Below are 23,171 nucleotides of genomic sequence, written 5' to 3' on the forward strand. Positions count from 1 at the left end.
CGCTAGCTCAGACCGAGCTAGTGCACTAAAAACAGCAGTGCAGCCTCTGAGGCAGGGCCAAGTAGCTGCCTGAGTACATCCCTAGGGTCTCAGTTGGGACTGTACTCAGGGCGGGAAGCCCATCCCGATGCTCATACCACCACAGCAACACTTTATTTTTACCACACTAGCTTGACCAGAGTTAATGCACATACATCTATGCAGCTGCAACTGTCACCTCCAGCTTGAAGTGCAGACACGTTTACAGAGCGGGGAGGAAGACAACAGCATAGGATATAATTATGACTGCTGCAGCCCCAGTACACTAGACTCATTTCACAGGATAGCTGCAGTTTAACATGGGCATGAAGGTCCCAGAAAGTAGAGGCAAAGTAATGCTTACAGGATTTATTAGCAAGGCTTAAGACTTTTAAACAAATGTGAGTGAAATGAGCTCCCTAGTAGAGGTGCCATCCAAGAAGCATGCTCAATTACTACAGCTGGAGGTCACGTTCTAGATCCTATGAGAAATCTAGGGGAAGTTACCTTGCAAGAAGCCAACAGCACAAGGAAAGACTGAGGAGTTACTTTGTATCCCAACACATGCACCTCGCTGAACAGAGAGTTAAGCCACAGGGAGCTTCTAAGCTAGAAGGTAGACATGACCCAAGACAGTGCAGGCAAACAGTTGGGTGGGGGAGGGTTGGACAGGGTCACACAATGGAGTCACTGCACAAAGATTTGGCAGAAGCGAGGTTTTAGGAGGGATCTGAACAATGCAAAGGGTGAACAGCTGGAATAATTTTGGGACATGTTCCAGGCTGGAGGGTAGAAGAAAAGAGTAGGGGTCAGGGAAGACACAAAAGGAGACTACAGCAGAGCGATGAGAATCCCACGGGGACAGGAAGATACATACACTTTAGGTGCAGCAAACAAGACTGAACTTACCACATATTCATCATCGTAGCCATCATCCTCTGGCACCCCTGTGTTTGGGTTGCAGTCTCGGACTGTAAATTTCATTGTGCAGCTGAAAGTACAAGCAACTGGGAAAAGGGGAGAGAATCAAGAGCACGTATTTTCTTTTGTCTAAACTGAGCGGTGAAGCTCTCCTTTCCCATAAAGGGAATAGCAATAGCACCATACTGATGATCTCCTCCCCAAGATACAGATGTAGCAGGTTCCCCAGGTAGCCTGGGAATTAACACCACAATTTAAAGACAGAGAGTTTATTGGAGAATTTTACACTACATTTAGGGCGAGGGAAGTTTCCCAGACAGGGAATATGCAGAAATTAAAGCATACTGGGACCAGCCAATGCCCTTTAAGACTTAGGAGTCAGCTCAGATAGGTGTTCATAGCCATGAGAAACCACTGCAATGTTCTCTTGCCATACAGACTATGATCTAGAAACCTGAACGCCACTTCACTTCTAAAACTTCCTAATGACATTAAAGTGTAACAAAAAAATCCAGCCCCAAACACAAACATTTAACCAAGTTAAACTAACCTAAAGCCCAGTGAGAGTTTTAATATGAATGAAAGGCAAAAAACAGCCTCTTCTACCCTGGAAGAAAATTCTCTCGATCCCATACGTCAATATTTTAACACAGTGTATGGGACAGGGAACTGCACTAGGAAAACATCTCAATCTCTTTTACACCTGTAGATACTGCGAGGCCCATCTTACCAGCCATGTTTTCATTTGAATTTGCATTAGTGTTACGAGCCCTGTCACTACAACTCTCTGTCTAATACATCTGATGAAAGAGGGGATGCTAATCTGGTTCATTACCTTATTGAGCAACTAGAAAAACTGATACATTCAGTTCATAAAACAAGGGAACAGAGGGTTGGGTGGAAATAAGGAATCAATTTGGGATGGTGATGTGAAAACACCTTGATAGAAAGACACAGCACATGTGTAAATAATTAACCTTGTATCCATTTGTAATTTGTTTAACTGGTTTTCTTTCTGTTTGGAATGGGCCACAAAGGGCATCGCCACCATTTTGGGCACCAACAGGACAATGAGTGGAGCTAAGATGAGGGCGGGGCCTGTTATGCTGAGACATACGGTGACTGCATTGATCACAAACTTCTTTGAGAATAGGAGTGAACAGACCGCTGAATTAATGCAATGGTCAGGGGGTGTGTGTGTGTGAGACGGGGATGTGGGCAGGCTGAAAAGAGTGTTCTTGGTGCTGTGAGCAAAGGAAGCTGTTTCGTGCCATTTGATTCCTTCTGCATTCAGAGTTGTAGGGCTTTGTACATTCTTTGTAAATAAAAAAACTGTGGCAAAGAAATACCTAGTCACAATTTCTACTCCCAACATTCCCTAGGGCCCCAAACTCTGGCTAGCCACTCGGATAAAAAAGGGGCAACATTAGGCTAATTCTGCTCCTGTGTTTAGTTTCAGGCAGTGCCCATATGTTCCAGTCTGCTGCTTTGATAACCTCAAGACAACAAGAAGGAAACAAACTCAGTTTCCCCTTGTTATTAACTGCATTGCTCCACCTCCTTTTACATATTTTTCTTTCAATCATCTAGTGTAGTTATATGTATTTCAAAGTGTATATATTATTTTGACTAACTGTAGATCCTAGACAAACACTGGTGACACTGACACTTGAAAACAAAAACTAAACAATGGTAGAATCTAACATACAAGACATAGAAAATTAACACATTAAATGCAAATCCTAAGCACCTTGCCAGTGTTTCTTTGAAAATTCATTCAAGTGGCCTACGCATGCAAAACTATCTTTCCATTTGGTACCTGCAGTGGGATCATCCCGGGGGAGTCGGACGAGAGTGTAACACATGCCCGGCTGGTTGTAAGAAAGGCTGGCTGCTGGGATAGAGCGAATCACATCGTAAGCATCCGACGGTTCCATCTGCACAATGACCCTCTCTAATAACTGGTCATTTAGGGTGTTTGTGCAGTCGAACTGCAAGAGCAAAGCATAGAAAGGAGGGGACTTGAGTGCAGCAAACACTTTTCTATTAAAGATTTTCTGAAATCAGCTACCATATTGCTGTAAACATGGAGAACATCCCACTTCATTACCAATCATGCCTCTGTGGTCCTGATGGCAGGGAGAACTCTACAGACTGACTCATGTCTCCCGCACTCTTGATTTTCAGGACAAGACTACTCTTCACTAGCCTAGAAGCAGAAGACTGGAGGTCTCCAGGTATCACAAATACTCAACTTGGTAACCACTACAGCTCCCACTAGGATATGATGTTCTTCTCCAGCACACACAATGCATTTATGAAATACCCAGTCTCTGAAGAGTCTCTTTGGAATGCCAGCAAATGTACTTGTCTTACCTGGAAAACCATATGATTAGTGAACACGTGCTTAGTACAGCAAACAAAATATTCTGTTTCTGCCTCTGTAAGCTGAACTGGCTCAGATGACTTGAATAAGGGACCCAAGTTCTTAAACTCGGGAATGGCAGCCAGTTGCTCTGCACAGAAAGAGATGGACAGTGTTAGACACCTTTTGATGACAGATTTGAGAATCGCCTCCTTCTCTACCAGTGGTAAAACACTTGGCACATCCACACCTCCCTCCACTGGTCTTTGAGCATTAGAGCAGTGGTGCCCACACTTTTCCTCTCACATCCTCCATCCCCCCAGTAATGGCATGTGTCCACACCCTCCCAGGCCAGAAATGGAGTCACAGCTGAGCTGGAGGCTGGGAATGGAGCCACAGCCAGAGGCAGAGAGCAGGGGCCAGTGGCCGAGCTGCAACCAGGAGCGGGGCCACAGCTACGACTGGGGGCTAGGGGGCCAGGGCTGGAGCGGAGAGCCCTCCAGGCAGCCCTTCCTCCCCATGAGGGCTGCCCTACTGTGCCCCCTGAAACATTCCTCTGTACCTCCCTAGGTGGGCGTGCCCCACAGTTTGGGGACCACTGCATTGGAGACCCCACTGATTCCCACTTCTCATACCTTGGAATATGTCGTGGCGGGACGGAGCAACTTTCTCAGGCTTGCTGGCCACTAGTGCAATTTCTGCAAGAAGAGAAGCAAAGATACTGTGTTGTAAAGCTCCTCAGACACTCATTTCAGGCCTCATTAAATCTTCCCCTACAGATTCACTAAGCAGTCATGTGTTCCACACATTTACTGCATGTTTCTCATCCAGATTTTTACATACACTAATCAAAGCACTGCCTCTTCTCCTCACAGTCTGTGACCTCTCAAGAGAAGAAAGATTAATGAATAATGGTAACAGATTCCCACCTTCAGTCAGGAATTAAACGCTGTTGCCATCACCAAACATATTAGGAATTCAGGTCTGACTTTGACTCCACGACTACTCCAGCTATGGTGCATAATACAGCAGTGGAGCTATGTTGTATGAATACAGTATTGCATAAGACAGGCTACCATTTCTCATATGGCACCAGCTTAATATTTACTCTGTTCTCAGGAGACCATATCATTAATCCAATTCCAAATCATTCATTTCCCCCAGCCTCCAAGCCTTCTGGACTGCATGAAAGTATTATATAAATGTTATTTCTAAAACACTGAGAGATCAGAAATGCGTTAAGCATGAAACAGAAAACTGGCAAAACCATTTTAAATATTTTTGGTTTATATAGCTCTTCTAATCCACAAAGATCCAGAAGCTGTTCATAAATTACACACACAGCAGCTCGGATATGCATGCGCCTCAGGGGTAGAAGGCAGCAGCAAACACTGCACTAGAGTAGGAGAGAAGACTCTGGGCCAAAGACACTGGCAGGCAAACCACATCTTAGGGAAAATGCCCTGCTCTCCAATGTCAAGGAGACGCCAACAGGACCTCATCAGACCCAACACACCAGGAGTTAAGTGGTATTAAATGTATTAATCTCCAAAGGGTGATGGTTGTGCTGACCCCGCTGTGATTGGAGCATGCAACTTCAGGAAGTCTCCCAAGTATTGGGATCATAACCTTGACGCTTGGTCTATGAAGCCAGCCCCTTCTCTACTAGGTGCTACTTAAAGGAAGCCTGAATATTACCTGCTTTCTGTTCAAAGATTGGTGCAGTAGCTAATGGAACTGTCTTCATGTCAAAAGGCTTGTCAGAAGGCTCCAGTGTATACTGGTGCAGGGCTTTCTCCATCCCAGGAACGGAGACTGTCAACCCTACAAAATACAGGTGATTAATACAAAGGGTGTCTGCTTCACATTAGAAACTACAAGGTTCAGGGAGGAAGCAGAACATACAGTGCTCACTACACTGAGTAAGAATGTAGGGCTGTCTACTTAACTGGAAGCTGCAGAACAGTCCCAGAGTTTGATCATCAGGCCTGTGTCTCAACTACCTCTCTTCTGAAACCACACAAGAAAAGCTCTAGAAAAAGCTTAAAGCTCCTCTATATCCTTTCAGTTGGTTTGTATCAGTGAGTTGGATGCATGGAACAGCCTGGCGCAAATACAATCTGAGTTTAGTTTAAAAGAAGATGGCAAAAAGCATTTTTAACCCCATGGTGAGCAGAGTACTGCAAATGCCTTCAGATATTAAAGAGCTTAAAAAGTCTGCTGTGAGCAAGGCAATGACAGAAAACTGGTGCACAGAGGGCACCTGAGGACTGAGAGGGTTCACATGCAGTATGAATACATCCTCCTAGGAGTGGCAAATTGTTCTGCAAATACACTGTGTCTTAATAATAAATCCTTTGCGCATATAACATTTCATCCAGGGACCCCAAAGTACTTTACAGCCAACCATCAGTCACCTCACCAAGATCGCAGTTTCACCTTACTCGCGGTAAAATGTGGGATAAGGGCTTTGTCCAAAGTGACCCAGCACTGCTGTGCTGTGTGAAACAGAACCCACGAGTCTTGACTACCACTGCCTATGCTCTAGCCACTAGACAATACTCCCTCCACAACTAAACATTATGTAGTATTCAGATACTTTACTCAGAAGCGTTAATGCACATAGTGTTTTTTAATATATGGAGATATACCTATCTCATAGAACTGGAAGAGACGTGAAAGGTCATCAAGTCCAGTCCCCTGCCTTCACTAGCAGGACCAAGTACCATCCCTACAGATTTTTTGCTCCAGATCGCTAAATGGCCCCCTCAAGGATTGAACTCTCAACCCTGAGTTTAGCAGGCCAATGCTCAAACCACTTAGCTACCCCTCCCACATTCAGTTAGGCTCTGTTCATTCCAGGCATCCTGACTGAAGTGATCAAGGCTGAACTGGAAATGACTGCTATTTGTAATGGAATCAACCAAGAAGATGATACACCTGTAACATACAATAAGAAAAGTGAAGTTTTCTAGGGTGAGCAGTGCTGCATTCACTTCCATTACCAACCATTAAAGATATAGGCAGCATTCAGTGCAATCTGTCTCTGCTGCAGCACGTTTAGGTAGAACGTTGCTCTGTCACGAACTTCGTCATCGCTGTCCATCATACACCTGTTTGGGGAATGAGAGTATTGGGGTCAAAATGGTTCAAAATCCAGCACTATGGAAGGAAAACTGTGTTTGATACTGCAATGCTACCCTAACCCCTCTGATGGATTACTCAGAAAAAACCTTCACACAATATTATAGCAGTGATCTATGTAAATATCCATGCCATCCCCCATCTCTAAAATATTAAAATCCAAGTCTGTTTAGCATAGTAATTCACTTGGCTTCCTTGTGCACACTAAAGAGTCTTCTCCATTATGTATACGGCAGTCACTTAAAGCGTTCATACTCAAGTGCAATGTATCAAAGAAACTGAGGAGATCACCAACTGAGTTGTTACCCTGTAAACCTGGGTCAGGTTACATAAAAAACATACCTGCAGCTACTGGGGTTACTGATTCTGACAGGAGTTTGTAGTTGAGGCCTGGCCTGACATGAATAATTAACAATGGAGGGAGGCCTCATTTTTTGGAAGATAGAGTTAGGGACATAAATGAATCATCTGGTTGAAAACAGAACGTTTATGCTACATAAGATAAGTAAATAGGTCAGTAGGCTAAATTGACGGAATGTTTGAGCCAGCTAAGATAAGAGGGAGAAGTCACAGGGAATTATTTAATATGAAATAGATAACAAATCATGTAGAGATGAGGTAAAGAGGAAGTCGAACCATAGTCAATGCATGGACAACACATAGCGAACAGGGACTGGTTCCTGCAAAGTAATCAAGCCAATCCAAAAATGTGCGATGCAACATGAGGTGTAATGAATGAAAAGGGAGAAAGTTTCTGTATAACTCTGAAGCTGTGATGTACCCTGCATCCATCCCCCCTGCGTTTGAGTCTGGTCAACTCAGCATACCACTGCTGTATGCCAAACAATGATATCTGAGAGATGAAGGCTGGAGTCAAACTGAGTTCTTGGGAAGAGGTCTTGGAGGGAATCCCAATAGGGTTAAAGAGCTTTATTGTCAGAGACATGAACCAAATCAGAGGGCACAGAAAAGGGACACATACATCAACATGGCCATCAAATCATCTTTTAGGAATTCAGTTCTAGGTGGATTATGATTACTACTATATACATATGGTACCTTTCACCCCACAAGACCTCAAAGCACATTCATTACCCATTGAACTGCTGCCCACCACTGAAGTGAAACATGGCAATTGTTTTAAAATGCACAGCAGTGCTACATACATGTAGGTGACTGTCTCCAAGTACAACTGACTGTACAGAGAATATTAAGGAGGCTGGATGGTTTTACTGGAAATTGCACAGGACTGAGAGCCTGGAACACCTGAGTTCCAATCCCAGCAGTCACTATTTGGCCTTGGGCATGTTACTTAATCTAACAGTAAAGTGAGTTAAAACCTATTGCTTCATGGGGCACGAGAGCAAAAACATTTGAGAGTCACCCCCCAGGTGTACTACCCACAATGGAATGTTTTAAACACTCTTACTTTTCATAAAAGAATCACAAGTTTACATGACTCCAAATGGTCAGGACCTGTTTTAAGAGTCACTCAAAACACTACAACTTTGGTGTCCCAGTGTTCCCTAGCACCAGGAGTGACTCAAAGGGAATAATGCCACCTACCAACTCCATCTCCTGTTCAGCATATTGGTTCACTTCTATTCAACTACTGACTTGGCTTGACCCTATTTAGAGTATTAAAGAACAAAGAGCACACACTGGCATTTACTCTGCTCACCTCTGCAAAAGCACCAGGATGCTTGGAAGAAGGTTCTCATTCTGGGCCCCAAACTTCGCTAATGCACTCACAGCAGCTGGACGAGAAAACAAAGGGGTAGGAAAGGTGTTCAATCTGTAGCCAGACGTCTATTCCAAAACATTCACAGAGGATTTTTAAAGCAAGCATGTATGCGATTGTCCTGAAGCTACAATCAGGGAGCTACAATCTGTGCCTCACCAATTGCAGACTCTCACACAAATGGAGAAACTGCCTTTTAGTTCTATTTAAAGGATGTTTCTTCAATACTAAAAGGCACCTGGCCAAGAACCCTGGGGCCTGTCCTTCAGTAACAGAAGAGGGACAGGATGGGCAGCACCAGTACAATCTTCCTCTGCATCATGCCCCACCACACCACTTTGCCTCAAAATAGTTCTGGAAGAATTATCTACCGGTGAGGATAGTTCAGTCTCCATAGCACATTCCAATCCTTGGCTGTTCTGGCACTTGCTGTCATGGGTGCAAATACACACATGTCCATTAGAAAATACACTGAAGCAAGCTCATTTTCCATAGGTGGCAGTGACTTTCATCGCTGATGACCTGGGCCACCAGATTGGAATCAATGACTTCAAGATGAAAGGCTCTGTATCCCAATGCCTATCCCCTAATGCAGCCAGTCCAAGCTAATAAAAAAAACCAAAACTTTATTTGACTTCAGCTCTGGCTTTGAGGGAGCTTTATATACGCAAAGGGGAGAATTTAGCTCTTTATTAAAATTTCACTTTTGAAGATCCTTTTGATAGAAAGATCTGTGGCTACTATGCTGAAGTTTCTGTGTTGGGGTGTCCAACCCACACAAGGCTTAATGGAGTGATGGTTGCTAGCTGGGTCAATTAACTGCCCAGGCTGCACCTGGAGGAGGAACCGGGGAGCAGGGAATTAGACAGGAGCTGAAAGCAGAAAGGGGCTATAGGGGAGTAGTCTGCAGTCACTCCTACGGTGAAGGGAGGTGTTTTGGGGGCTATACAGAGTAGCCTACAGTCACTCCCTGGGAGGAGGGAGTTTAGGTTGGCAAACCCAGGGAAGGGGGAGAGCCAGAAAGGTAGAAAAAGCTCAGGGGAAATGCAGCAAGGTATGGGTTAGGGTCGACCTTGGCTGCTGCTGAGAGTCCCTGAGCTGGAATTGCCATAGAGCGCGGGCCCAGGTTCCCCTGCCAGCCACTGAGGGAGTGGCACGAAGAGGCAGCGAATGGGAAGACTGCCCAGGATTACTGGAGAAAGACTTTGGTATCCCAGAAGGGCAAACACATGAAGCGACCTGGCTGGAGAGCTGAGTCATGAAGAGGCAGCAGCCGCCCATGGAATGAGAGTGGGGCTGCAGACCCAGAGAGAGAGGCAGAGGATGGCATGCAAATAAAGGTAGGGGCATCGACCAGGCAAGCTATTCCCCAGAGTGACCAAGAAGAGGCGCCATTCTAGCAATGAGTGGCGCACCCCATGACAAGGTCTTCATGGTTCCCATCTGATGCTGCGTATCTGGTCCCAGGCCTCAGTGCTAAAACAATTGCACTCAGAAGAACAGGATTCAATACAATACAATCTGTTTCACAACAGAAATGTAAGCTCAATTTTAATTCCCCTTCCTAACATACTAACTCCTCTACTGGCTCAGAGTGAGGCGATTTAAGGAGTAGGAGTATATTCCACTCTGATCTGATTGTGGAGAGGGGAAGGTCAACTGCCTTTAAAAAACACAGTCTAAAGATTCTCTGTGGGGGGAAGGAGTGCAACAGATTTCAGAAGAGAGTTCTTAGAAGAAAAATCACTTTTCCATAGAAACAAGAGACACATACTTTAAGTCCGGAATAGCTCGGCTTTTACGACGCCAAGTCTGACCTGTACAGACTCATGCATCAACTTAAAAGAGTGGCTAACATTTCTCCTCCTTACTCATTCTCACTACTTTACCTTTGGCATCGATGCTCACAAGGGAAGAGCCAGAAGCTAACAGCTATATATAGCAGATGATGATCATGCCCCTTAGAGTAGGAATATTTAGCATTCATGCTAACATGACATGAGGCGAGTTAATGCAAAAACAGCCAAAAGCAATCCAAGAGCAGGCACACTGGGAGACAGTTATGGACTGTTCCTTTAGAGCACTCTCCCAGCCCAGCACCTTGTTCCAGATTCCATGCGTGCACACATGAAGCCAACCAAGTATTTAATTGTGTAGCTTACCAGCTCTCACTGCTTCGTTCTCCAGAACTACCCTGTTGAAGATGAAGCGGATGTACTTGGATGGGGATGGGGTCCTTGGCCCTTCTTTGCCCAACAGGTGGAGTATCTTTGTGGCTAGAACAGTGTGTTCACAATCTTCAATGAACTCACAGAGGTGAGCCAAGCCTGATTCCTTACTCTCAGGATTCTCCTCGATAATGCTGATTATACAGTCCACAATGGCTCGCTTGTACTCAAAGCCACCCTAGGAGGGAAAAGCAAAGGCTGCTCATCCTGCAGGCGCTGCTCAGAAGGCAAACACAGCCCTTCATTGTACAAGAACAGGTGCTCATTTGCCCTCACACTATGAATACAGTTTCCCTCCATTAAGGAAACAAAAGTGTTCATATACACACTGAATCAGAGGAGGAAGAGGAGGAGGAGATGGGCTGGGTGTCCTCATAGGTCCTTCCCAGATCCCTGAGGCCAATGCAGGGTTGTTCTTGATAATACATTTTATAAATGTTTATCCAGGCCAATTTTTGATGTACCAAGCGATTATGTCGGCTGATCTGAAATGTGGCAAAGTCACATATCAGATAGCTCAGGAATCGAAATAAGGTCTTGTTCAGAAATATCAATCAAGCCCCACAGATGCTGTAAAACCACCGAAGGAAAACACTAAAAACATACGATTCCCCTGTATCACCACAACTACATGCTAGTAACTACATAACAAAGGCTTTACACCTACATCATCCCTGAGCATGTTGGAGAGGAAAGTCATCATCACACTGTGTTTCCGTGGGTATTTCTGGCACAGGGCACTGATGGCCTGAACTACAACCACCTGCAAGACAGAAGAGGACACAGGACTTCAGTATCGTGCATTAAATTCTCTATGAGACCTCAAGCTGTGATCTTGCCAGATATAAGCTCAGCATTCAGACAGAAAAAGCTAGGTGCTAGTGATTCAGAAGGTGGCACTCTTACCTCCAGCTGGGTACTGAGCCAATGTGCTAGCATGATGCTGGGCACTGTGATGCTGGAGAAGCTGTTTTGAGTTGTATGTCATAGGTCTCCCCGTTTAGTAACTGGAGATCCTATAATACTTTTGGCAAGGGCAGGAGTGATTTTCTAAGAGCCTGGTCCAATTCCAGTTTCGGTAATTGTGTTGCGCTATACACATTCCCTCTGCAGTTTCAAGTGGATCTAAAATTCATCCCTTCCTGTCTTACAATGAACAATGATTACATAGATTTGTTGTTCATAGTTGCCACATCTCAGCAACTACATTTCACCGGGTGCGTGTGCGGGTGAAGCAATTGCTGTATCATTATAGTGTGTGTCCTCCGGTGCCCCATGTGGACAAAATTAACCAATGATGTTAAGAGGGGCATCTCCTGCAGATCTTTGCCTCATTCTGGGGTCCAGAGGAACAGTATGTGATTATGCTATTAAAGGCTGATCGGAAGTACACAGGGGAAAGAGGTTAGAATGTGTCGGCAGCCTTCATTTTGGTATTTCCTGACTGCCGAATGACCAGCCTTGGTATGTTTTTTCTGGAATTTGATACAGTTTAGAGACCATGTGAACTATCAGACTGCAAAGTGTGCTGTGGTACACCTGGGTCAAATGTGCTGGATATACATAAGGATCATTATCAAAACCCTTCCTCCCACAAGACAGTTACAATGGACAGTTCCTTGCTACAGTGATGCTTAGAGTGCATTGCAGTTCAGTCAACAGCAGTGTGTTTCTTATCCCATAGGATCTTTGGGAAAAAGGAAGAGAAGCAGAAAGGTGGCCCTCTGCTGTTAACAGATTATATCTCAAGAAATGCCAGCTGGCTTCATGGTACAAGGCTAAATGACTGAAGGCTTCTCTGCAGCTGGAAAAGCTTCACAAAACAGGAGGAGGAGGAAAATCCGCAGTAGTAAAGGTCAAAGGCCTCCCATGCCTCACCTTAAACTCATCTGATATTTCCGACACAAAGGAGGAGATCTGTTTCATGAGCCTGTCTACGCTGCTCTCGCTCCCTGTTTTCAGGAGTGTGGTGATGGCCAGAGTAGCGATGCTGCGGTTTGAGTCAGTAATAAGGTTTTCCAGGTCCAGGTTGCAGGCAGTTACTGCGGATGGGTGCTTCATGGCCACCTGGAAAGAAAGTAAATCTGGCAATAATATCCTAGAGCAAGGATCAGAACATTTGCTTTCTGTTCATTCATCAGGGCCTAGTGCTTACAGAACAAACTGGCCAAATACACACAGGCCATGGCTGTCAGCAGGGACCACACCAGAGACCCCTTTGAGCTTCAAACACACAGGCCTCAGGCTCTCACTTGAGCTGCAGAAATAACTCCTTTAACTATAAATAGCAGGTAGTTTTAATTAGCAGAGCCAGCAGTAGAAGGAGTCATGGTTACATGTCCTACACCAGCGCAGGGCACTTGGAAGGGCTAGTTGGTGTTGTAAGCGCTGGCGTTGCTCTATTTATGTGTTCCTAGCCTTTGCAGTTCTCCAGCTTGAAATCAGATCAGATTACTGTTTTACTCACCCCACATTCTTCCAATTCAGAAACTATATACAGGCAGCCAAATCACAAGAGTTAGAGATTAATGCTTTGTACCCCAAACTTCAGAATCCCAACTTTCCTATGGTAGAAAGCACTGACTTACAGCTATAGCATATCACAAGTTATCCAACTTTAAGGTGTCACGAGTCCCTTGGTCCACAACTGAGCATCATTAGCCTGACTGCTATCAGATAGCTTTTTGTTGTAATGGAAGGCTGATCTGTCAGCATGGAGAGACTGCTCATGCAGTAATCACATGAGTAACAGCCCTACTTCCTTAGGAATCACCTTTTCACATAGAAGTTTGGTTTCCTTCAATGCTTTGCTTTGCACACTAAGTTTTATACCTTAACACTTGTTTAAGAGCTCTCAGAAACTCACCTTGTTAAGGGTCCTTACAGCTGCATATCTCAAGACAGGTTTGGGAGAACTACAGAAGAGCTGCAACACTGAAAATAAAGCATTTAGAGAAGTGACTTATAATGCTGGAGTTTACAGAGTACTGTGTTTCAATAGGCAATGGCTTTCAATGCTGCAATTCCAGACACTAGCATGCCTTGGAGAAAGACCAATAACCCTTGTGACCAGGATACACTTCAAAAGTGCAGCAGAGAACTACCTCAGGTGACACACAAGGGGCAACAGGTTCTGGATGATGCAGGAGAACTACCATGCTCCAGTACATTGAGAATGAATCACACAAGCATTACACAATTCAAGTTAGTTTCATGCTGAGAGATACACCTCGAAGAAGCAGAGGCAACTAGAGAGAGAAGGATGTCCAGTGGTCCGCACACATAGGCTGGCTCTACTGTTGGTGCATTTAAAGGTTCTAGTCAAATATGTATTGCTATCTATCTCCTCATACTGTTACATTCACCATCCATGAACAGTTTTCTAGTATCCTAATCCAATTTAAATTTCACCTCCCAGCTTTCAGCTTATTTCAAAGACATGAGCTTTTCTACCACTTGGAGTTCATATCTACCAATCCACCCTCCCCAAAAATCTTCCTCTCTCCCCTCCCCACACCCTGGCTTCCCTCAGTCAGGGAGAGGATAAAGTATTTGGTCCCCTTCTGGTGACCAGTCTCTTGAACCTTCTCTCCAAAGCCCAAGTCACTTCCCATCCAAATGTTTCTAATTTAGGAGAGAGAGTCAGGAAAAATTATAGTTGCAGATATGTGAGAGAAAATGTATTCTTAGTAGTAGTTAATATTTTAATGTATAGTATAGCAGATGTTGCACTTCAATTTCTTGGTTCTGTGTTCTGCCACCTTGCCTATCCTCAGTCCTACAGTATGACAAACCAAACATACCCTGATCTCCTTCATCTTTAAAATATCTTAGCCAACAAATATTGTAGCAATAAAATATTTCCAGAACATCCCAGCAGCAGAGGGCACAAAGGGTTCATTCCTTGACTGACCTGACACAGCAGGGGCCAGCTCCCTTGGTGTGCAGTTTGGAAGATGGATGATTGCAGAGGCAGCTTCGTAAATAACCATCTCATGTTTATTTCGCAGACAGCTCTCAATGAAGTCAAACAATGGACTCTCATGCCTGCCAATGAAATGGAGCACACACAATTTCAAACAGAGGCATTTTTTATTTTCTGAGTAAAGTGATGAAATATTTATAAACAAGTTCTGCTGTGACATATTTTGAAATATTTATAAACAAGTTCTGCTGTGGTCTTATCTGGGGACAGATATGCAAACAGATTATTTTTTTTTTTACGCTAAAGTTATAAGTTACAGTATTGACTCTGCTAGAAAATGGCTCAAAATCATTCACATTACCATGTTTCCCCACTTGTAATACGAGACTAATTCTTGGATACCCAATAGCACACTATACCATGGTTCTATTAGCTACTACTCTAATCTCTAAATTTGTTCAAACACCCATTCAATCTTTAACAAGTCAGAAGGGATACATTTAGAAGAGAAACATCTTGATATTTATTGTAGGTCACATTCAGTAAGCAACCATTTTCACTGATAAAAGTCCTTCAATCCAGAGTTTAAAGTCTTAAACACTACAATCTTTATTCTACTAGGATGAGAAATCAGAGATGGAAATAGATCTCTGATCAACAAGTCCATCTCTCTGCCAGTACAGATAGATTCTTAATGGATGTTTTTATTGCTGTCTAGTCTTGTTTTAAGTGTCCCAAATAGCAGGGGCTCCCCAGTTCCCTTCGGAGACTCTGCCACAATGAAAAAGCACATGGTCAGGAAGATTTTTTTTGAAATTCAGTCTAATCTATCCCTTTACTCTCAGTTACACTCTGTTGTTACCCCAAATTGTTTATCTATTCTTAGTGTTTATACACCACCATATTTTTAGATGATTGATTCTTCTCTTACCCCTCTTCAGATTCTTTCAGAAGCCGGCTGGCAATTCGGATCAGCATGCAGTATGCAAATTGAGATTTCAGTCCAGATTTGGTGAATTTATTCAGCATCTTGGAAACTGCAAGGCGATCATTCTTCCTGAGGTGGTAAAGCAGCCCCAATGCATGATACTACAAAACCAGAGGGAAAATATGATACACGTATAAGGACAGTTCCTAACAAAACTAAACAGCTTAAATACATGTTCCCTTAGGAAGGATTTGATATTACCACATTTTCTGAGTGCCACAAGTAATCAGACCAGCTATTTCCTAAAAGTACTTTGCCATCTTTATATGAAAACAAGTTACTCCCAGATGATTAGAACTATAGTTCCAGCTGTTCCCGCATGGTCCTTAAGGGGAAAGGAGTCAGAACCAGATATTAGAGAGGGAAAGATCTATAAAATCAACCTGTCCACAATCCTGACAGGGCTTGTCACTGGAACATCAAATGTGCCCATTTACAAAACCAGGCTGCACAGAAATAGTACGTGCATTTCCAATGCACCTTCCATCTGAGGGATCCCAACTGCTTTACAAATATCAAATAACCCTGCAAATACCCTTGAGGCAGCTAAGTATTATCTCCATTTTATAGAGTGATTCCAAAGTGGGCTTGCTTTATTTTGCCTTTTAATTACTGCCCAAGCTTTTTCTCCAGAGTAGATTAATTTATACTAGGGCAGTCAAGCAATTAAAAAAATGAATCATGATTAATCGCATTGTTAAACAATAACAGAATACCATTTATTAAAATATATTTTTGGATTTTGTTTTCTACATTTTCAGATATATTGATTTCAGTTACAACATAGAATACAAAGTGTATAGTGCTTACATTATATTTATCTTTTATTACAAGTATCTGCACTGTAAAACACACACAATAAATAAATTTTTCAATTCACCAAATACAAGTACTGGAGTGAAATCTCTTCATCATGAAAGTCAAACTTACAAATGTAGAATTATATACAAAAAAAACTGCATTCAAAAATAAAGCAATGTAAAATTGTAGAACTTGCAAGTCCACTCAGTTCTACTTCTTGTTCAGCCAATCGCTCAGACAAACAAGTATGTTTACAATGCAGGAGATAATGCTGCCTGCTTCTTGTTTACAATGTCATCTGAAAGTGAGAACAGGTGTTCTTGTGGCACTGTTGTAGCCGACGTTGCAAGATATTTATGTGCCAGATGCGCTAAAGATCCATATGTCCCTTTGTGCTTCAACCACCATTCCCAGGGACATGCATCCATGCTGATGAGGGATTCTGCTCACTAATGATCGAAAGCAGCGTGGACTGACATATATTCATTTTCATTACCTGAATCAGATGTTATCAGCAGATGACTGATTTTCTTTTTTGGTGGTTTGGGTTCTATAGTTTCCATCAGAGTGTTAAGACTTCTGACACAATATTCGATACCTCGTCCTCTCAGATTTTGAAGCACTTCAGAGTTTTAATCTTGGGTGCTGTAGCTATCTTTAAAACTTAATTGGTACTTTCTTGTGTTCTGTGAAATCTGCAGTGAAACTGGTCTTAAATGACAATATGTGCGGTCTCATCCGAGAATTCTTATAATATGAATTATATGTGTAGAACGTGGGTATGAAACAGAGCAGGATATACAATTCTCTTCCAAGAGTTCAGTCACAAATTAATTATGCATTTTTTTAAACGATTGTGTTCATTCAGCATGTCCTATGGATGGTGCCTATGCATTAAGGGGCATATGAACGTTTAGTATATCTGCATGTAAAAATACTTGCAATGCTGGCTACAAAAGTGCATGAAATGCTGTCTCACTTTCTGGTGGACCAGTTACAATAAGAGAGGAAGCCTACTTCCCGTAAATTACACAACTCGGCTGTCTTAGCCATTGGCTGAACAAGAAGAATATGAGTGGATTTGTAGGCTCTGAATTTTACATTGTTTGTTTTTGAGAAAAGTTATGTAACAACAACAACATCTACATTTGTCAAGTGCACTTTCAGGACAAAAAGACTGCACACATACGTCGTATAAGGATTTTAAATACTATTTCTTTGTTGTTATTATTACAGGCAAATATTTGTAATACAAATAATATACACTTTGTTCATTTACAAACACCAAATATATATATATATGAAAACGTAGAAAAAGCCATCCAAATATTTAATAAATTTCAAATCGGTATTCTATGTTAACAGTGCAATAGAACTGTGATTAATGCGATAACTTTTGAGTTAATCACCTGATTAACTGCAATTAATCAACAGCCCTAATTTATATCAGGCTTAATAAATAGCTGAATCTGGAAATCACAAATCCAGTTGTAATTTCTGTGTTTGGTAAGGATCTAAATACCAACTGTTGTCAGCTCAATATGCCCTAACCAGAGTAGGCAACCTATGCACGGTGCTGAGGTGGCACGTGAGCTGATTTTCAGGCAGCTCACGCGCCGTCTGCGCTGAGTCCGGGGGCACTGCATTTTTAGTTTAATTTAAATGAAGCTTCTTAAACATTTAAAAACCTTATTTACTTTACATACAACAATGTTAGTTATATATTGTAGACATAGAAAGAGAGACCTTCTAAAAACATTAAGATATATTACTGGCATGCAAAACCTTAAGTTAGAGTGAATACATGAAGACTCGGCACACCACCTCTGAAACGTTGCCGACCTCTGCTCTAAACCTTCAATGATTATTTTTATATTTCCTAGGTCCCTGAGAGACTTATTTAAAAACTGTCCCTATACAAACACAGACTTAGGGTCTTTCCAATAGTCCTAACAATAAGTTTTCTTGATCAAAAACAAGAGACGAAGGGATTTTTTGGTTTGATCCATTGAAATTAATCCCTAAAGAGATTTCAAATTCAAAACAAAACTCCTTCTATCTGGACTGGTCACGAATTCAGCAAAATAAGATCCCAACCACCAGAGAAAATTAGTGGGGAAAAGGTAGTGGGATATACCAAACTGCACATATAATTAAGAAGCTAACATTTTAAGTGTGGAGAAACCTCAGGTTTTTTTATACTCATTTTTCACCATTTCCTAAAAAAGAAAAGGATGCCTATTTTGCTGAAAGTCCATGTGTTTTTAAAAATTCTCCATTAGTTTGAATGGCAAATTAGAGGCAATTTTCTAAGTTTAATCACATTGACTGGTGTCATGCAATTTACTAATTGCAATAATTAAATGATAATTGCTTCAATAACTTAACATTTTCTGCTACTTACAGTGATTAGTGACACCGAATGAACAAATGAATAGGGTCCTGAACGTATAATGTGTTGCTTGATGACGGATCCCTTCACCCACGCTGTCCCACATAAGTTAATAGACATCTGCCCACCACATCACATGGCAGGATCAGGGCCCAAAGGTAGTGCTTCCCATTATTTAAGCATTGTTCTATCAGCTAAGTTAAGCTCTGAAATATGGACTCCATGGACTTATTACAAAAATTACAGAAAACCACAAGCATGGTATAGCATGTTTATAGCACTCATGATACACCAATCTTATGCTCTGAAACATACCTGCACCATGATGTTGTCACTAGACGCAGCTTCTTGGGCTTCGTTGATCCACCGTTTGACCACATCATAACTTATCTTCATCATGTGCTAGAAGCAGAAACAAAGAACATTATAAACGAACAACACTGACTTTTACTAGCACCTTTTTAATAATAATAATAATTTACTGGGAAGTTTGAAGAAAAATTACTAGCCTAACCCATGATTTATCTGTCTAGGACTCTGCCCCAAGCCATTGAGACAAAGTGATAAGATCCCCTGCAATAACTAATTTGTATTTTGCATTCTGTTAAATGTTGACACCTGTACATAAAAGAATTGGGGATGTTTTGTTAGCGTCGGAACAAGAGAGGAGAAAGCTCTAAAATTGTCTATCACCCTACCCCTTTAGCTCCATAAAAAGCTTTAATACTGACCACAAATGCAACTTTTTGTTCTAACTTTCAAGGCCCTGCATAGCTCTACTCCTGCCTACTTACTGGACTTTGTGTATCATGCTCCTCCTCTCTCTCTTTGCTCTACGGAAGATGCCAGCCTTATTGCCCTACACGTCCTCCTCCCACTGCCTTCCTTACGTGCATCTCCCAATCCCAGGGACTGCTGTCCTGGGCTGAGGAAGTACAGTGGGACCGAGCTGGGGCCATCACTTCCCCACAGCACACAAAACTGCAGTGAGATCCTCCAAACCCTGTGGCACTAGGACCCATGTGGGTTGCTGAGAGGAACCAGCCAGTCCCTCTAGCTGGTAGGGGCAGAACCAACCAAAGCAGGGACCTTTGGACCTCTGCACATTCAGAGAACTATACAGTTTTAATTGGCCTCTCTTTGCCCTGTGCTGATTGGCTGTTTGCACCAACCTTCTTCCTCCCTCAGAGCTTCTTCACCTCAGTTTCACTCACCAGCTGCCCCTCTTAGCCTCTTCTCCCCTGTCCCGCCCCCTCATACACCTTCCCTTATGCTTTCTTTCCATTTACTCAATCCCCTCCTAAGTAAAATCACATACAAAAAAATTGTGGAACTAACCTGACATTTACAATCATCACATTGTTCACTGTGCTGGTGAGTTCTATCACTTTCCCCACACTGAGTCTGTTTATTTAACCTGTATGCTCTTTGAGGCAGGGACCGTCTCCCACCCTGTGCTGGTACAGTGCCTAACACAATGGGGCTCTATGCTTGGGTGGCTCTTAGACACTACCATAATAAAGATGTTAAAACACAAAACAGAGTACAGCGAGTCAGGCCCTCACTCTCATTTTCCCCCTGCACCATGCAAGCACCTTCTGCCACCCAACACTGCTTAAGAGGAGGAGGGAGGGAGATAATACAAATATAAAGTTAATTCCTTCCTGCTACTCTCCCAATGTATCTTGTCCTCTCTATGTTCATCTTACACCATTGAGTTATCAGGGGCAGAGACTATTAGTGGATGTACAGCACCAAGCATGCTTGTTGGTACTTAAATAACAACAGAATTGATAAACATTTCTTATTTATACAGAGGCACAGGTGGGCGCAGCACTTGCAAACATGCAGGGAGACCAGGTCCCTGTCCAGAGGAGCTAATGCTCTAAATTAAACCCAAACACAAAATGAGCTATTAAGATATGGAATAGAAGTAATTAGTGCTAAGGAAGAAGCTTGCTTGGGGCATGGGAAGTGAAAGGCAGAAATCCCAAAGCAGGAGAAGACAGGACTGGGCAAAGAGAAGAGGAATAGGAGGAGGAACAATAACTAAGATGTAGGCAAGGCAGAGCTATGCACAGAACACTCAACACTTCCCCTGTCATAACTAAATAAACCAGATTAATGTAATGCTATTTCTGCACTTACTAAGGAAGACACTAGAGCTGAACTTGATACACTGGGGACTTTATCCACGATGGCCTGCTTCATGTACCTCTCAATGGCCTGCAACATTGTACCCTATAAAGGAAAGAAAAGCAACACCTGGTGTTCATTTCTGGAAGCAGGATGTGACCAATGCACTAACCAATGTAATTTCAAAGAGACACAAAAATATATGTAGTATTTACATATATTTACAAATGCAACAAGGGAACAGAACAAGAACCTTGAAGACAGCACCTTCAGAGTGCTTTAATGACATTACAGTCAATCCTTGCAACATGCACCTCTGTGAGGTAGCCAAGCAGAGTATGCTTGCTCCCTGGAAGTTAAGTTGACCAAAGCTACAGAGCAAGGCAGTGTTGGAGCTGGAATTAAAACTCCAAAATTCTTGTCCCCTAATCCCATGTTCAGTCTGCTAGCCAAGATGCTTCTCTGTGGAGTTAGAAGTTTTGGCACATCTTCTGGAGTGGTAGAACTAGATCTAAACCTCATTCTTTAAAAACAGTTCCGCCCAAAGAGGCTGCTCATTACTCCAACAGGGCATTCTGCAAAAGAGATGTTCCTCTTTTCCAAACCCACTCAAACTGATTCTCTCCCTCACTCATGCGATTGTTCCGTACTTACATCAGTGATTCTACAAAGAGCTCTAATGGCCGGGCCTCGGTATACATCTTCCTTCCCGGTCATGTCTTTGGTCAAACTAGAATAATTAAAACAGATTGTTAATATCATTGTTATTATATTATTAAATATTTATATTATGGTACCACATCCTTTCTAAAAAATATAGCTTGTTATTTTTATAAGCCATCATTCAAGTGATTACCATGCAACTCTAAGACCCACTACTGGCTAGACAGCACCCGTGAGTCATTTGAAAATTATTAACATTTGACACTACAGAGCAGAAGTACACAAATCCATAATACAAAACCGAAACTAAAAAGATTCCATTACCATAAGCCTAGAACTTGATTTTTTTGGACAAAATTGGCTGTCCAACTGTATTCCTGTTTCCTCTAGCTCCATGGATTCTGACACTTAAAACTACATACTTAATGGCTAATTTGTTGGGTTTACTAGTTAAAAATATTTCTTCTTTCCAACTGCCAAGCTACCAGTTCTATCTAGGATCTGAAAATCTGTCTGGAGTCTGGCTCTTACATTAGTTACATACAGTAACAAAGATTCTGTGGCCAGAACCTAACAGTTCTGTTGATGAAGTCAGTCAGACTATAACCCAGTTCAATTTCTCTGTAGGGTGCACAGGAAGGTACAAACTTGTTTTTAATCAGAAACATTAAGCAGTTATGACAGGGAGAAGATATGCTTAGCAAGAAATAATCATTTTATGCTTTAGTCACTTTTCTATTTACAACCACAGCTTAAAGAAGTTAATAGAGCTCACTTTGTAGATTTGATGATGCACCCGATTTCACAGAACATGTTTAGTTTCCCTGGCTGTCCACTTTATACAGATCAGGGAGCCAACCTTGTGAAAAATGCAGCAGCTGAAGTAACAATACAGTAACATTTAATTATTTGCTTTAGAAATCTGTAGTTGGATTTTTCTAATACCTGCTGGTGACAATGATGACATCCTCAGAAATGTTGGCCATCTCTTTGATAGTAAGGTAGCACATTCTCCTCAAGGTTTGCTGTGGGAGTTTATCACAAAAAGCATTAAAGACTTGCCTACTTAGAAACAATATTTAACTCTACTTACTATAGACAAATATTCCCTCCACCCTTCAATTATACGATCTTAAAAATAACACTAACCACTGTAGCAACTTTCATAGAAAGCTGCATATACAGAGACTAGAAACTTGGAAGCTACACACTTCTGCTAATAGGATTCCCGTCATGTTTCATGTTATTGCCCAAATCCATAGAATAACTTGGCTAGTACAATACGCCTGTCCACACTGGTGAGGCAACTAGGCAAGAATACAGTTAGTTTAGCCTATATACTTCTGATACCAGCATACAATTTTTGTGAAACTGGCTAAAGTGGTTATTCATTTTTCAAGGTTAAATGTTTTGGGGCATTTAAAATCTACAGTAGCTAGAGTTTTAACAGAACAAGTTTTGACCCTTCATTACAATTAAGTTAAATCAAAGCGATATTACTTTAAATGGGACCACGTGCAGATCATAGAGAGCAGCAAGAGATTTCACTGGTTAAGAAACAGGTTTCACTGGTTAGCCATGACAGAAATCACATTTTAAGATTGTTCAGTACCGAGATAGTTGCTCGTACTGTGTATTATAATTAATTAGAAACTTTTCAACAAGACTCCCATTTCCAATTTTCAAAGGGAAGAAACAGACTCATAGACTCATAGGTCAGAAGGGACCAATATGATCATCTAGTCTGACCTCCTGCACAAGGCAGGCCACAAAACCCTGCCCATACACATTTATAACAACCCCGAACCCATGACTGAGTTATTGAAATCCTCAAAATTGAGATTTGAAG

At 42.2% G+C, this 23,171-nt stretch overlaps 1 protein-coding gene across 1 annotated transcript in view; it reads right to left on the reverse strand.

Annotated features, from left to right (window-relative positions):
* The window catches only part of COPG2 (COPI coat complex subunit gamma 2), a 42,266-nt gene that overhangs the window by 2,184 nt on the left and 16,911 nt on the right, over positions 1–23,171 (reverse strand). The window contains exons 5-21 of the mRNA XM_032797483.2: positions 22,268–22,347; positions 21,314–21,389; positions 20,672–20,764; positions 18,839–18,925; positions 15,274–15,431; positions 14,331–14,464; positions 13,284–13,351; positions 12,296–12,484; positions 11,085–11,180; positions 10,352–10,595; positions 8,130–8,205; positions 6,314–6,417; positions 5,003–5,128; positions 3,940–4,002; positions 3,316–3,455; positions 2,759–2,930; positions 928–1,025 (exon numbers count right to left, since the gene is read on the reverse strand). Coding sequence (XP_032653374.1) covers positions 928–1,025; positions 2,759–2,930; positions 3,316–3,455; positions 3,940–4,002; positions 5,003–5,128; positions 6,314–6,417; positions 8,130–8,205; positions 10,352–10,595; positions 11,085–11,180; positions 12,296–12,484; positions 13,284–13,351; positions 14,331–14,464; positions 15,274–15,431; positions 18,839–18,925; positions 20,672–20,764; positions 21,314–21,389; positions 22,268–22,347 — 2,004 coding nt within the window. The remainder of the gene's footprint in view (positions 1–927; positions 1,026–2,758; positions 2,931–3,315; positions 3,456–3,939; positions 4,003–5,002; positions 5,129–6,313; positions 6,418–8,129; positions 8,206–10,351; positions 10,596–11,084; positions 11,181–12,295; positions 12,485–13,283; positions 13,352–14,330; positions 14,465–15,273; positions 15,432–18,838; positions 18,926–20,671; positions 20,765–21,313; positions 21,390–22,267; positions 22,348–23,171) is intronic.

Source organism: Chelonoidis abingdonii, chromosome 1, assembly GCF_003597395.2.
Source record: "Chelonoidis abingdonii isolate Lonesome George chromosome 1, CheloAbing_2.0, whole genome shotgun sequence".
NCBI lineage: Eukaryota > Metazoa > Chordata > Testudines > Testudinidae > Chelonoidis > Chelonoidis abingdonii.